Raw genomic sequence first — 15,669 nt, 5'->3', positions numbered from 1 at the left:
ATGTTGCAAATGTTTCTTGTATATAGAGGTTTTCAAAAATAGTTTCAGACACAATTATATGCATTTATTGTGTGTTGGATAAAAATTTGCAAGGTCAGCTAGTTTGTAAGTTTTTGGAAGCTTTTTTTTTTAACATCTGTTGGAGTACAGGTGTAGTACCTAAACTATAGACACACACATCACCATAATCCTTACATTTGCTTAGATCTTGTGCATTGTGTTTCATGTCTTCTTTACAATTGTCCCATGATATCAGAGGACGTATTCTATATTATTCCCTATGTTATTTCTGCCACTTCATAATGACACTGTTTCGGGACAAGCCATTTTATTCTGTAAACCTTAGTTTGCCTGTCGTTAAAATGTGAAGACATTCTACTCTTTCAAGTATACAGACAAAGACAATATGAAGAGTAAGATAAGGTGATACCTTGGTAAAGAACTTCGTGGTTTGTTCATCACTTTACCCGTTGTTAACTGTGCAGCTTTGGGAAGCTGCTCATTTTCAGCTTCTGGTTCCTTATCTCAAGGTAGTTCCTAATTTGTGTACATTTTAACAATGTTCCTTTGTTTATTTTTTCTTTATTTTCTTGACCGCTACATCCCCAGCTCCCGGAACACTATCTGGTACATAATGATGACCAGTAAATACTTTTTGAATGAGTTCTACTAACTTTTTGTGTTAACTTGCCCAAATTGAGATTGTTCATTTTTCTAATTAAAATTTTAATCTTATACCTACAAGGGAATTTTAAATATATAGATATTAAAATATAAAACAAAATATGATTTTTCTTTTTACTGCCCAGATAACTCCTGTAGACAAAAATAAACAAAAGTAATTGCTATAGAAAAATAGAAAGATATAGAATGAAAAGTGAAAGTCTCCCTCTTTTCCTCGTGTCCCCAGCTTCAGTTTTTGATAATGCTTCTTTCTGATTTCTTCCATAAAATTTTATGTTTATACTTGCACAAATGTATATCCTTTTAAACTTTTTTTCATGAAGGAACTCATGCTATACATATGTTCTGTACTATGCTTTACAATATGCTAACAACAGAGCAGATAGGTGGTTTTTAAGAAATATAAATATATATTACCTGCATGTAATACTTTCAAAACAAAATGTCTTTCTTAATCGTAAAAATTAGGCATTAGTTTCAGACCTATGCCCGTAAGTTGTAAAAGTGTTAGTCACAGCTGGGTCTGTTTAAGATGCAGTAAGTGATCTCATTCTACTTTGGGAGAAATTAATATCTCTGTTTTTAGCACCTTGAACCACAACCACTAAACATCCTGTGGGGAACCTTAGAGGGGTGGTCTGGCAGCCCAGTTCCTGTTCAGTCTCTGTTTGCAGATGAGTCCCTTGGTTTGGGATTACAGTCTGGGTTTAGTGTTTGGTCCCTCTTTCAGTACTGACTTTGAGCAGCTGTCTCGCTGGCATCCGAGGGATGGTTTTTCTCTCCATATCAAATTGTTCTCTTGGTGGGTGTGGTCAGAAGATCTCAGACTGAAATAGCTCTCTGGATTTCTCAGTCAGTCTTCACTCAACAACTGTAACTCAAGGGTTCTACTAGGTCCTCAGAGATGACTAAGACCTTATGGTGCTGCCCTTATAAGCCAGCTGATAATAGCTTAAGGCCTAGCATTTCAACTAGAACCTGATCAGTTTGACGATACAATGACTAAAGGAGCCATTGATTTATTGAGTGTAGGCAGCTAAATGGGGAATGAGGACCAGGTATGCAGTCTACCCTGTTGAGCTATTTTCAGAGTTTCTTTATGGCATTTATTAAACTTATTATGACCCTAACTAACATTCCACGTGTGAAATTATCTTGTGCCATCGTAGCAGCTTTCTTTCTCTCTCTGAATTGTTTTAATTTCAGAAAACTTAACACACAGAAATCATTTACTTTTGAAGGCACTCTTTACATTAAGAACTGAGAAGTTGCTATATAACCCAGGGAGCTCAACCTGGTGCTCTATGACAACCTAGAGGGGTGGGAAGGAGATTTAAGAAGGAAGGAACATATGTATACTTATGACTAATTCACATTGTTGTATGGCAGAGACCAACACAACACTATAAAGCAATTATCCTCCAATTAAAAATAAATTTAAAAAAATCTGGAATTTTCATCAGAGTTGTGGGTAGATGATCTTACAGAAGTAACTACAATACATCAAACAACTGAAATATATGAAAATAGTTGTCTCCTCCTTTTAGCCTACAGATGCTTTTTACTACTAATGAGAGGTCATTTTTTTTTTCCATAATGTGTGTGCATACTGCTGGCTCCAACACTGATTGCTGAGTAGTTAACAATAAATTGATTTCAGTTTAAATAAGGGTACTTCAGGATGGCAGTGGTCTGCATGAGAAAAATGTTCATTACATCTAATCCTAGAACACACATAAATTAGCAACAAGCTTCTTCTGCTGATGTCAAGTGAATTATACATATTGAGAAAAGACCTATGCCTCACTGCATTGTATATACCATCACTATAGTTGACAACCATTTTCAAACTTTTGTGCGACCTTGCAGAATTAATTCTTCGTAAGAAAACAGACTTTTCCCTAAGGGTAAGTTATGAATTAGGTAATTTAGAACTGATGAGAAGTATTTCCAAGTGGATTCTTAAATTTTTATACCATTCATTAATAGCTTTGTCTTCCCTCTGTGCTTGTTAATTTTATGTTTGACACATATGTCTTCACTTAAGCAGTTGATTCTCTACAGGTTCCAGTTATGTGTGTGTTGGTAACTATCACATTCACCCTTTAAACTGCTTTTATTGCACTGAAAGGTTTTAAAAGATTCAATAGTTGTGCTTTTCCAACAGCATTTCGTGTCTCAGTTGCTGAATATTATAATTTTATGCTGAAGTTGATTAAGTTTATTGAGTTACTTAGATACATCACATAGTATCTTGCCCATAAAATGGTCATATATATATATTATACCAACATGTAATTTGTTCCTTAAATTTTAGAATATGGAATTTATCCTTTTGTCTCAATATAGCACTATTTACCAAATTGAAAGTTTGAACTCATGAGCTAATTTCTATCACAAAGTGACGTGTTTAGTCTAATGGCATATCAACCCAGGATCAAATTAGGTGCTTACAAACCATATTTTAACTAGTTTCTTTTAAGATCTTTAGCAAGTTTTATGACAAATACAAAGGAAAACTTTAGACATACAGAGACTGAAAATACGCGATATTTATAGCTGTCAGTGTATTTTTTGAAAGTAAAATTACTTTAAGTAACCCTGAGTGAAGATGAGATCCTCACTGAAGGTTTAAATGATTGACACACTTTGGGGTGATTTTTGCATGTGCTAAATAGAAGGATTGAAGCCTACTCTCTCCTATGTCTCGTGTAGGCTACAGATAGTGATTTCTTTCTACAAAGGCTGTATGGACATGACAGGCGTTTCATGGGGCTGATGAGTCTTGGCAAAGAAATATTATTACTCCTTGTAGTTTCAATGAAGAAGATGCATTAACTAAACTGACTGTAGATTTCTTTTTCATAAAAAAGTCATTTTTGGTTTGCTTTTAAACAGTATTCAAACTCTCATCCTTACACATTTGAATCTTGAGTTTCTTGCTTTTTTAATTTTAAGAGAAAGATAACTATGAATAGTTGACTGTCCTTTAAAATGTGTGAGCATAAGAGGGATTTTTGGAATTTATTGAAACCAAATAGAATTATATTTCCTATTTAAGAAATATTATTAATAGAAGCTGAAAATACATTTACAGAAAATACCTTTAACATTGGTTCTTTGTGAGAATTCAGTCAAATTCAGCTACCTGAAGATTTGTAGTGTTCAACTATTTGAAAATGACACTTTGACATTCCTCCTGCCAATTTTAACAGCGTCTCCAAAATTTTAGAATGGTTAATGAATACATTAAAACAACAGTTACTAATGATTCAATAACACAACTGGGCAGGTTTTGTCAGTGTTTATTTTCAGTTGCTTCTTCTTGCAAGTGTGTTTTACAATTTGGTTTTAGAATATTAAGTAGGTATTAGAAAAATTCTTAATATTTTTTAAAATTTTGGTCTGGCAAAAGAGGCATCCTTAAAGCTTAATTTAGTAATATAATACACTGGCATCTTCTGCCTATTTAAAGATTTTCATTGCTAAAATATTTCTCTCCTTTTTGATCTTATCCCAGTACACTGTTATCCAGGTAATAGTAGAAAACTGAGCCCTTTTCTCATGGATGCATTTCTTGAGATTTCAGCAAAATTGAAATAAAGTAAGAAATCTCATATTTGGTGAAGTGGTATAAGCTTATTCAGGCACAAAAGAGTAAAGAACTTTTTGATTACATTTTAGTTTCTAGAAAGTTAGACCCTTCACTTTTCTCACAGACTTCTAGACCTTATACTGAAAGATGTACCAAATGTCAAATGTCCTAGGAAAATACTTTCCATGGGCTTGAAAAAAGGTTGAAGAACTATTCTTAAGTGACCATCATGAAAGAAATTATAGGCATTTATCCTGCTGACATTATCTGATGTGAATGGTGCAAGGGATCTAAAAACCCAGTTGGAATTGAAGTCTACCTACTTAACTAACCTTGCATTGCTTGTTTTGCTGTGTAATATTATTATAATCATACTTGCTTCATTCCTTTTGTATTACCAATTTTTTTTTTTTTTTTTTTAGGAATTTCTAAATTAGGTTAGTGGCAGTCAAAGTAATAGTTCGTGTGTTCCTAGTTTGGTTATATGAAAATTAGTGAATAAAATGTTTTAGAATGCAGATTAAGATCAAATTCTGGCTGACTTCAGAAATATTTGACCCTATCTTTTCACCCCAGCCCAGAGAGCATGGGACTTCTTGACCCAGCGACCAGTGATGGGAGAGTTATTTTCTTCTTGCCCTGGCAAAAGATGACTATAGCTGGCACTACAGACACCCCAACTAATGTTACACACCATCCCATTCCTTCTGAAGAAGACATCAACTTCATTTTGAATGAAGTGCGTAACTACTTGAGTTGTGACGTTGAAGGTAACATGCATTCCTTTAAGTTTACTCTCCTTCTTTTTTATCTCCCAAACCATCCCAGCTCTTACTAGGTAACTGCCACGCGCCCCCACTGTCTTACCTTCACACCTGGCTGGCTCTGACTCTTACGTACTGACCACTTCTTCTAGAAGCCTTATGAAGACCAAGGCATAACACAATAGGAAGAAGTTGCCTTTTCTCCCCCTCCACTTTCTATATCCACATGAAACACATACAATCCTCTTCTGGTCATTTCTAGTAGCAAGATTGGAGTGCCAATCCAGCAGAGCTCTAAACACCCATGCTTTTCTAGGAGAGTATGAAATGTTTGCATCACTAATTTCTAGAGCTTCTGAAGGTATGATTTACAAATCTAGGATACCCGTAGGAAAGAACTAGTTAGAGAAATGAGAGGATAGAGGAATGTATTCTAAGAAATTTAGTGAGCTGTTACTATGTGGAAACTGGAATATTAACTATGTATTTAGCTAATAAGTATGCTGTTTTAATTGAAAAAGATAAAGTTCACTTCTTTCCAGTGCTAACCTGGCATGCTTTCTTTTAACTTGGATGTCATAGTATTTTCTCCAGTGGATATATATGGTGTAATGCATTTTTTTTAATCCACGATAGTTTCAAAAGTTTTCCAACATTATTTCCTATCTCACTTAATAACCTCACCATCCATCTAGTCACTCAGGCTGAAATGGCATGCTTATCTTTGCTGATCCTTCTGTTTCTACATCCAGTCCAATTCCCATCTCTGCTTACTCTGAAGTATCATGTAAATCCCCTCTCACTTCCATTGCCCTGGTTCAAACCTGTGTCATTTTTCATTGAAACAGTTCCATTGACCCCCTAACTAGCTTTCTGAGGACAGAGACCTATCCTCACCTGGTCTGGTCCTTCCATCAGAACTCTCTAATTCCCAATTCTTATCATCACTTCCCTGCACAAAAATATCCCTTTGATGTCTCATCATTAACTTGAGCAAAGTTATTAAACTATCTCGTATGGAATCTAAGGCTTTTCATGACTTGTCTTGGCAGGTTTGCATTCAACTATTCCACCTCTGTGTATTCAATCATTTAATTATATTGCATGACTTATTTCCAAATCAGGTCATGCACTTTTAAATCTTCATGCCTTGTTTATGTAGGTCAAAGTCTTGTTCTTGGATAGTCTTTCCGCCAAGTTCTCATTTTGGCAAAATATTATTTATACTTTAGAAGCCACCTATCTTTTGTAGTCCCTTAGATCACTGAGCTGGAGAAGGCAATGGCACCCCACTCCAGTACTCTTGCCTGGAAAATCCCATGAACGGAGGAGCCTGGCGGGCTGCAGTCCATGGGGTCACTGAGTCGGACACGACTGAGCGACTCCACTTTCACTTTTCACTTTCATGCCCTGGAGAAGGAAATGGCAACCCACTCCAGTACTCTTGCCTGGAGAATCCCAGGGACAGGGGAGCCTGGTGGGCTGCCGTCTATGGGGTCGCACAGAGTCGGACACGACTGACGCGACTTAGCAGCAGCAGCAGCAGCAGATCACTGAGCTAGTATATCACAACGGTGTATAATAGGTGTTAATGAAAGATATATTCTCACTTGAAGCTCCTTAAGGGTAAGATTCTTTATTCAGTTTCAAAGCTTGTTATATATATCTGGTATGCCATTTATGATTATTTTAAATCAAAACGAATTAGGTGCTTTCAAGGTTTTTGATGCTAGTAGCAATTTGAAAATCTTTTTATATGAAAGTACAAAATTTAAGATTTTTGAAAAATGGTCATCATCCATTTATATCAGGAATCTCCTATAATGTTAGCTTCAATGGAGGCCATGCAAGGACACAGTTTTTGTCTTAATGTGACTCTCTAGCATCTATGAATCCCCCCCCCAAGGAATTATTTTCATTATGTGATCACACACTTAAAATCAAACAAAACAAACTGCTTTACAAAGTGGTTGAGCGAATTCTCCTAGTTTGATTGATTGATCCATATTGTATAGTTTTAGTTTCTTCTAACTTCAAATAATGGTTGTAATTTCATTTTGAGTAGAGTCTCTTTGGATATCTGTAGTAATAGTATAAATATATTAAGTACATGTAATTGAAATCTATGTCGCTAAATTTATACTCTTTTACACAAACACACACACTCACAGTTATTTAAGAAATAGTTATGCCCAGTTTAATATCCATTGCAACTTCAGCTTGATACTTTTTTCCCTCATTTTGTGAGATAGAAAGTGCTTCATCTGGGTATGATTGTACTTTAATGAATTGATTATTGTTACTGAATCCTGCTTCATTTCACATTTACCTGGATATATTTTTTAAAAGTGGGTTTATATTGGATTCCAAGAGAAGGAAGTTTAGATTGCTAGAGCAAGAAACAAAATTAATTCAAAAGCAGAGAGCTATAGTTGACAGGTTCCAAATTGTTAAAGTTCAGATTCATGAATGAGAAATCTTAACTGCTTATATGTGCCCAGAGACTGGATGTGCTGGAAACAGGTATAGGTTCCAAGAGGCTGCTGTGCCCGTATCACGGGTAGGGATTTCCACTAGTGAAATGAGCCTTGGGCTAGAACAGATACCAAGCCTATACCCCTCACTTATATTCTGCTTATTAATAGATAGAGGACTTGGTAATACCAGCTAGGACCTCCTTGGTCTATAGAGGGCTTTTAAGTTAACATACCTTTTGGTAGTCAGGTTAATTGGTGAAACTAACCAAGAATTTTTGTCAACTTTGACTTTTTTTGTAAAAACGGATTGAAATTAATATGTGGACACTGTAAATCGCATTAATATGTGGACACTGTAAATTGCCTTTCCACTGGTGGTCTCAGGAATCTTGAGATTAAGAATTCTCCAGGTAGCAAACATCCAGGATAAAAGCAGAAGTGACAGCTCTTGCTTGTACTTCATTTATTTCCCTGTGCTCACCATCTATCACTCCTTTCCTCCTTATCAACTTATCCTTTTAAAAGCAGTTCAGCCACAATGATTCTTTATGGTTTCTTTTCATTCTTATTTATTGGACTGAAGTCCTCAGAGTATATGAGGAATTACTCTCAGTCTTGGTAGAGTCCTAGTTAGCTAAAGTATGTCTATTTACAAAGTAAAGGCATTCTCATTTGTATTTTTTCCAAGGAATTTTGGTGAAACCTGATATTCTCTTCTATACTGATGAAATGTGAAAGTGAAACTCAGCTTCAGGCCCCATTCAGTCTTTTTGACTACATGCTGTTGCTACACATATTTTAATCTTATTTTTCCTCAGTGGGTAATGCGTGCTTTATTTTTAAAAACTCTACCATCATGGAGAGCTTTTTATGCAAGACACTCTGCTAAGCCTATTGCTTATATTATCTGATTCTTCATAACAACCTTTTTAGTTTTATTTTGTAATTTCCATTTTATAGGTGACGAAACTGAGGCCCAGTGACGAAACTGAGGGCCAGTGACTTTAAGTTTCTTTCCCATAGGTCATTCATCTTGGAGCCTGATATTGTGTATGCCAGTCTAGCTTTAATATTTATGCTTCTAAATATTGTGCATATTCCAGTTGGTAGTTCTGGGTTTGTTGTATGATGTGATATTATATCCACCAGGGAGTGGATTACATCTCTCAGTTCATTTCATGGAAGCTGCTAGACACCTTCAGAGGGATGGTGACCTTTGCTCTCAAGTGACTGGTCTTATTTGGATGTGACTGTTAAAGTAGAGGTTTCATTTCTCATAACCAGTCCCTTGGGCCAAGCAGTCTTCTCTACAGATTTAAAAAAATAGAAACTTTGTGTAGATCCTAGAGCCATGTTTTTGAAATGGTTAGTATTCACCAGGATTGAAATAATCATTTAAAAATGATTTATTAGATGGATAAGTAAAATTCTGACAACAGTTTCTGAGCCTCCCCAAATGGCTATATCCTTAAGAAAAAAAAAAAGTGTCAAATCTTAACACTCCATGCTGTTCACAGCAGCTGCCACACTTCTGCAAAATGCGTTGGAACAATTCTGAAAAGCATTTTTTCTGTTGGGAATGAGACCATGTCTTCTTTTACAATTTAGAAAGCTCACCATTCACAGGCTGAATTTTCTAGATTACTTGTTTGTTCTTTTCTGAAATGGATAATTGATAGTTGTGCAGTGTGTATTGGATTAGGAGGAAAAATGATCTTTTGAAAAATGTATCATTAAGTCTTCTGTGTAGAGGTTAATCAGGAGGCTGCAGTGGCAAACCAAGCTGTGACTTAAAGGGGTGGAGGGAGACAGAAGATCTGCAGAGTGCTTTATCCATGGAGTTTTCCTGGAGTGCTTCTCTAGGCAGCGTCTCTAGTTGTACACAGGTTTTCACATATGCAATTAGTAGTGTTTATAGATTGCCTGTTATTCAATTAACAACGGAGCTGGCCATATCAACTCACTGCAGACCTGCCTTTTCACTGCCAGAGATTGTACCAGGGTTATCAACTTACACAGGCTTGGATGTTTTCCAGCTGTTTAATTATAGTGTCACGCGCTTTGCTTTTTCTAGTTTCATTAGTTTATAAATGTAATATGGTATCTTATTTCTGTGATTAACACTTCATTTCCGCAGGTTAAACATGCTGGTAGAGAAGTATTGATTTCTGACACTGTTTCCCCTGTGTTCGTTTAGATATTTTCGCATGCTTTTTATTGATTTTTTTGAAAGTGGCAAACATGAGAAAGAGCACCCCAAAATGTGTGGCTAAATAACTGATGTGAAGCAAAACCGCACATTTAGCTCTTAATTATCACTTCCTGTGGGCTGCCTTTTCTATTAACTTTTAAAACCAATGCTTCTCTTGCCAAGTTTTTAAGGATAAAAACACTAATTATAATTGGAAACAATTATACAGCACTTAGTCTTTTCAACTAGCTGTGAAAAATGTCTATTCAACTTTACTATTTATATTTTAGTCGTTATATATTTCATACACTAAAACCCGAATGAAAAATTCATGTCAATGTATGGCAAAACAAACCCAATATTGTTAAGTTAAAAAATAGATAAATAAACTAAGTTAAAATAAATAAATAAATAAAAATCTTAAAAAATAAAAATAAGGTAATAAAAATAATTCTTAACCATAATGGTAAAAGGACTATGTTATTTCCTCACTATCCTTCTGAAAATATTGACAAGAACCTTTATACACTCCAGAGGTACTCGCAATTGGCACTTAAAAATCAACTAGGTGCCACCTGGGTGAGCTACTCTCATAAGTGGTGTTTACCAAGAATTTTTTTTTCAGCTTTAGTAGTAGTGTTGTTTCCTCTCATCTTGTTTTATTAAGTGCAAGTGTTAGTCACTCAGTCGTGTCCGACTCGTTGCAACCCCATGGACTGTAGGTCGCCAGGTTCTTCTGTCCATGGAATTCTCCAGGCAAGAATACTGGAGTGGGTTGCCATTCCCTTTTCCAGGTGGTCTTCGTGACCCGGGGATAGAACTTTGGTCTCCTGAATTGCAGGTTGATTCTTTACCATCTGAGCCATCAGGGAAGCCCTGGTGCTTTTTATTTATTTTGTTTATTAAAGTTTTCAGTTATTCTAAAAGAGGATATCCAGTTGTTTAAATATGTAATCATTAGTAACCTAAAGTCTAGCATATTGGTTCAGAGGCCAAAATGTTATTTCTTTTGATTTTGTAATGTCAGCTCTTGTTTGATATAAAAACTTCAGAGAATGTTCTAATATGCCATTTCATATTTATTGATCACTATTCATGGCTTCTACTTAATACAGTATTTGACATACTGAGAAATACTAGAATTGATACTGCCAAAGACTTTCAACATGGTGAGGAAGATGTAACAATAATGCCATCTTGCTTAGCTATCTTAACAGTATGGGACCAGGAAAATCAAGGTGAATAGAATCTTTGAGTTCTGAAGCATACAAGCTTGAGTTGAGGTTTTTCCTCACATATTATACCATGGTGAGTTCTTGGCTACAGCCAAGATGATATTCTTGGCTAGGTGATATTCTTGGCTACCACTGGAATGATAGGGTCAATTTCTGGGTAAGAACTTGAGGATAGAGTACTTAATTTAGTAAAACTATTTTCATTTCTTTGAATTGATGAGATTAGTAGGAGAGAAGGATACTTTGAAATGATAAGTATGGAACATACTGTGACAGTAAAGTAATTTCGAGAGAGTCACATTCTATTACAGCAGATTATATTCTCACTGTCAGATTTCATCAAATGATTGCTCCATTGGAGACATAGGCAAGGTAGCCATGGGGAGGTACCCAGTTTGATGATTTACCAGGACAAGTCTGAGATGTACTACTTGACAGTTTTGTTCTAGAACTGCCTTATGCAAAATTATAGCCTGTACGTGTGAATATCATGTACCTATTTAAATTTAAATTAGTTAAAATGACATAAAATTTGAAATTCAGTTTCTCAGTTGCATGGACCACATTTCAAGTGCTTCATAAGCTCATGCAGCTAGTGGCTAGTGAATTAGACAGTATAGGTACAAAACACTTCCATCACTGCAGAAAAGTCTGTGGAATAACTCTACAGAAGCTAGAGGTACTTACATAGACAATTTAGAAGCAAATACTCAATTTATTAGAGTCATTGAATTTGTATTTTTTGTTGTTATAAAATAAAGAATGCATTATCTTGTAAAAGAAAATCTCCGATATAAGAAGTCTCAAGAGGTGATTAATTTAGTGATTGAGCAAAATCTTCAGTGCAGGACCCTTATTGCTTTGTTGGCTTTGCCCTGCAGTTGTTTCCCATTTTGTTACAATATGGCTGCTGAAGTTCCTAGCAGTATTGGAAGGTCCTCTATGCTATCTGTCCACTGCTCATGAATCTGTTTCTAAAGAGAATTTTAATTAGAGTTTAACAGTGTGCAAGTTTTCCATTGTGGGTGAATAAGTAATAAAGAGAGAAACCTGTTAGTTCAACTTGCTGCTGTCTTTTCTACAAGAGGTTAGAATTCATGTTTCATGTGTTTAGCTGTGCTGTTCCCTGTGGGCCTAGATTATACCCACAGCCCTGACTGGTCACTACTTAATTTAGATGATAGAGAGGTAAAAAGTGCTTTATTCTTCATCAACTCCCCCCGCCCCCTGCAAAATGGCATTTTGAATTATCCATACAAGTCGTTAAATCTCAAGGTTGGGAGAAAACTGATAGACAATGGATCCCCTGATCCAACCACACTCTAACGTAATAATATAACAATGCTGTAGGCCATAAAACCTGATTCCTACTTTAAATGTGATCTAGAATTTTATTATCCTAAATGTATCTTTTTAAGTAAATTTTATCTCAGTGCTCATCTAATATAATTCTCAGACTAAAAAACTGAATGCTAAGATATCAAGCAAAATAAATTAAGGTTCTTGACATGTTATGAACTCTTCCTGATAATGTTTCCTTTTCCTTTTTTTGGGTATCAATTTCAAAAGTAAGGATTAAAAATCATATCAGTATATATTGTGCTTCATTTAGTTTTCCTCCCTGAATGAAAAACTCAAATGTTTTAGGTTGGTCTTTTTGTTTCAGATAGTACAGATTCATAGATGTGTTTTTCTGCCTGTTATACCAGAAAAGGTAAAGCATTTTCCACAAGGATTATTTGCATGTGCTTTAAATTTACTTTAGAAAGTTTAGTTTTCCACCAAATAATTTTAAGATCGGTCAGAAGGCTGTGAGAATTGAAACCAAATTCCTGATCAGTGTGGCTGCCTAAGGAATTTCAGAGACACACTTTGAGACTTTGCAGTGACCACAATGACGTTCTAAGTGGTTGGCTAAGTTTTATTTTTGACTCAGGGGGCAGTTTGAACCCTAATGGAAAATAGTGGTAATTTCCTAGTTAAGCTTTTTGTAAAGATTAAAATATTGCATGGTTTGTGTTGAGATTTTACAAGACTTTTGTGGAATTGTGTGGAGTGAGAATTAACCCCCATTCCATGGAAACCATCAGGATTAAACCTGTTGAAGAAGATGCCCCCTTAGGGGGGCAAATCTAGGGATGGTATCCCAGCATCAGATGCCCTCATGGTCACCAGTTACAAGGCTGGAAGCCTTAGGTTTTCCTCACTAGCTTATGAGTTTTATTCTCCCTTTGTTTAGATTCAGTGTTAGAATATGGGTTTGATTAAACACTCCTGTAGAGATGTATGGGTACCTCTTCTTTCAGATTGTAGTCATATTAAGAGTGTAGCCCTTAATGAGCTATGCCAAAATATGTCAGATTACCTTAGCCTTAGATGAAGTTATCTATCTTTCATTTGAGATCAAGATGGAGAGATTGTCTGTCATCCAGTATAACTTTTTAGAGTCTTTTCCCTGTACTTGGTTATATGCTCTTTTTTTGGACTGGTCTAACATTTAGTCACTTCAAAGAGTCTTTGTGATTCTTTACACAAGAATTTGCTAGATGTATATTTAAATATTTTTCAGAGTCTGCTTTGTCTAAATATATAGAAGGTTCACTATACAAGAACACACAATTCAGATGTGAATGGGATCTGAAATCCAGATTGCCCTCTTCTCCTAATAAGTATTTTTGTCTTTTCTGGGAAGAGACAGCAAGATATATTCTTGGAGGAGATATGACAACTCATAAGTCTTTTGATTTGTTTGGTTTGTTTTTGTTTCTGCTTTACTGTTGTTCTTTGTAACTACTGCAGATTGTCCCAGCTGAGGGCTGCTAACATTTATTTTGTTTCCTCTTTGAGAACCCATATCAGTGATTTTTCCAGTTCTTTGCTTTTTTTTCACCTCCTTTACCATTTTTCTAGCTGCTCTGCACAGCATGCAGAATCTTAGTTCCCCTACCAGAGATTTAACCTGTGCCCCTTGCAATGGAAGCACGGACCTAACCCCTGGACCTAACCAAGGTCCTAACCACTGGACTGCCGGGGACGTCCCCATCCCCATTGTAACTTACCACTCATTTAGCTCTTATGTTTAAGGGCTCTTCCTCCCTTTTAAAGTACATATTGTGTGTTCCTTTTACTGAACTGTCTTCTGCTTATTAAATATTTCATGGTCTTGTTGAGATGTCTTTGAGTCATCCTCTTAACTCTTGGCATTGATCCTCCCCAGTGAGAAGAGGGGATGTCCTGGCTGCATGGAGCGGTATTCGCCCCCTTGTGACAGATCCCAAGTCTGCAGACACGAAGTCCATCTCCCGAAACCATGTCGTGGACATCAGCGAGAGTGGCCTTATCACTATAGCGGGTATAGGATGCTAAATTGTTGTTGCATGTGCTTTAGATAGCAACTTGAGTTAAATTCTCATATCAAAATCTCTTTTAATGCTAATGAACAGAAGGCTTTTTTTTTATTTTAATGATTCTGAGTAACATCTTACCCATGGCTTCGCCACATTTGTTATAAACAACAGGTAAATTTTCTTACTAATAAGTTGAGAAATGGTTAACTGTAAGAAAAATGGGTAGTAACCTGACAAATGACTTATCAATGTATTTGTAGGTGGAAAGTGGACAACCTATCGATCTATGGCAGAAGATACCATAAATGCCGCAGTCAAGGCACACAATTTGAAAGCAGGACCAAGTAGAACAGTTGGGCTTTTCCTTCAGGGGGGCAAAGACTGGAGCCCCACACTCTACATCAGGCTCGTCCAGGACTATGGACTTGAAAGTGAGGTGGGTGTGCATTGCCACATCATCTTACTCTTGACTTAATCTCTCTGTTGCCAGTAACAACATCGGCAACCACGGGGCCTCCATGACTTCGAGTTTCCTATTGCTCAGTTTGTTTCTGACAGTGTACTGTGGGAGTGAACTAATGGGAAAAAGTATTTTGCTTTAGTTGCCTAAAAAGCAATGCATGTTTTGGTTTCTGTCTTAGAATCTAGGGTTTCTTTGGCTTGTTCCTAGCAGTCAGGACCTCCCGAATTCTTTCTCTCTTGAGCATAAGGAAGGCTGTTCTTCGGAAGTGATATCAGGAGCACAATGAAGCTGAAGCTTCACCAGTCACTGGTACAGTGATACATGTGTAGAAAACTTTGTGCTGGCCTAAGCATTCGGAGCCCATGTGGTTTCTTCCCATGGAATCAAAATCAAATGCTCTCCTAGTATTATTAGTTACAGGCTGTTAAAAAAAAAGAAAACCCGAGGAGATAAGCAGGTACATTTTTTTGCTTTGTATCCAGAAGCTATTGATACTTCAAAGGACCTGCCTGATGCAGTTTCATTTCCTTAGGTGGCCCAGCATCTTGCCGCCACCTATGGTGATAAGGCTTTTGAGGTGGCCAAGATGGCAAGTGTGACAGGAAAACGGTGGCCCATTGTTGGAGTGCGTCTTGTGTCGGAATTTCCGTACATTGAAGCAGAGGTATGTGAATGGCCCTATGGAAGTTTCCCATCTGCCCTGGGATACTTTTCATCTGTTCACTCTTCATCCTCTTTAGAAATTATACATAGCTAAGTTTTAATGCAGAAATATCAGCTATAACCTGGAGCAAAATGTCTGCCTAGCACAGTTCCTTTCATTTACATAATTTTATCTCTGAAGTGATAACAATCACTATCACTATTGATAGTGATAACAATAATCATAGAAAATATGGATTTCTTTCTCCTC

General features: G+C 36.4%; 1 protein-coding gene across 17 annotated transcripts in view; it reads left to right on the top strand.

Annotated features, from left to right (window-relative positions):
* The window catches only part of GPD2 (glycerol-3-phosphate dehydrogenase 2), a 246,551-nt gene that overhangs the window by 203,408 nt on the left and 27,474 nt on the right, over positions 1-15,669 (top strand). For 14 of the 17 annotated variants that reach the window (XM_081580561.1, XM_081580560.1, XM_081580563.1 and 11 more), the window contains 4 exons: positions 4,856-5,049; positions 14,164-14,298; positions 14,554-14,729; positions 15,289-15,420. In XM_081580561.1, the coding sequence (XP_081436687.1) occupies positions 4,856-5,049; positions 14,164-14,298; positions 14,554-14,729; positions 15,289-15,420 (637 nt within the window). The remainder of the gene's footprint in view (positions 1-4,855; positions 5,050-14,163; positions 14,299-14,553; positions 14,730-15,288; positions 15,421-15,669) is intronic. The other 3 variants (XM_081580576.1, XM_081580577.1, XM_081580578.1) reach the window with 1 other exon arrangement.

This window comes from Giraffa tippelskirchi, chromosome 3 (genome assembly GCF_054371585.1).
Source record: "Giraffa tippelskirchi isolate mGirTip1 chromosome 3, T2T-mGirTip1v1.2.pri, whole genome shotgun sequence".
Taxonomy (NCBI): domain Eukaryota; kingdom Metazoa; phylum Chordata; class Mammalia; order Artiodactyla; family Giraffidae; genus Giraffa; species Giraffa tippelskirchi.
The sequence above is the reverse complement of the archived record's forward strand: the minus strand, read 5'-3'. Positions and strand labels throughout refer to the sequence as shown.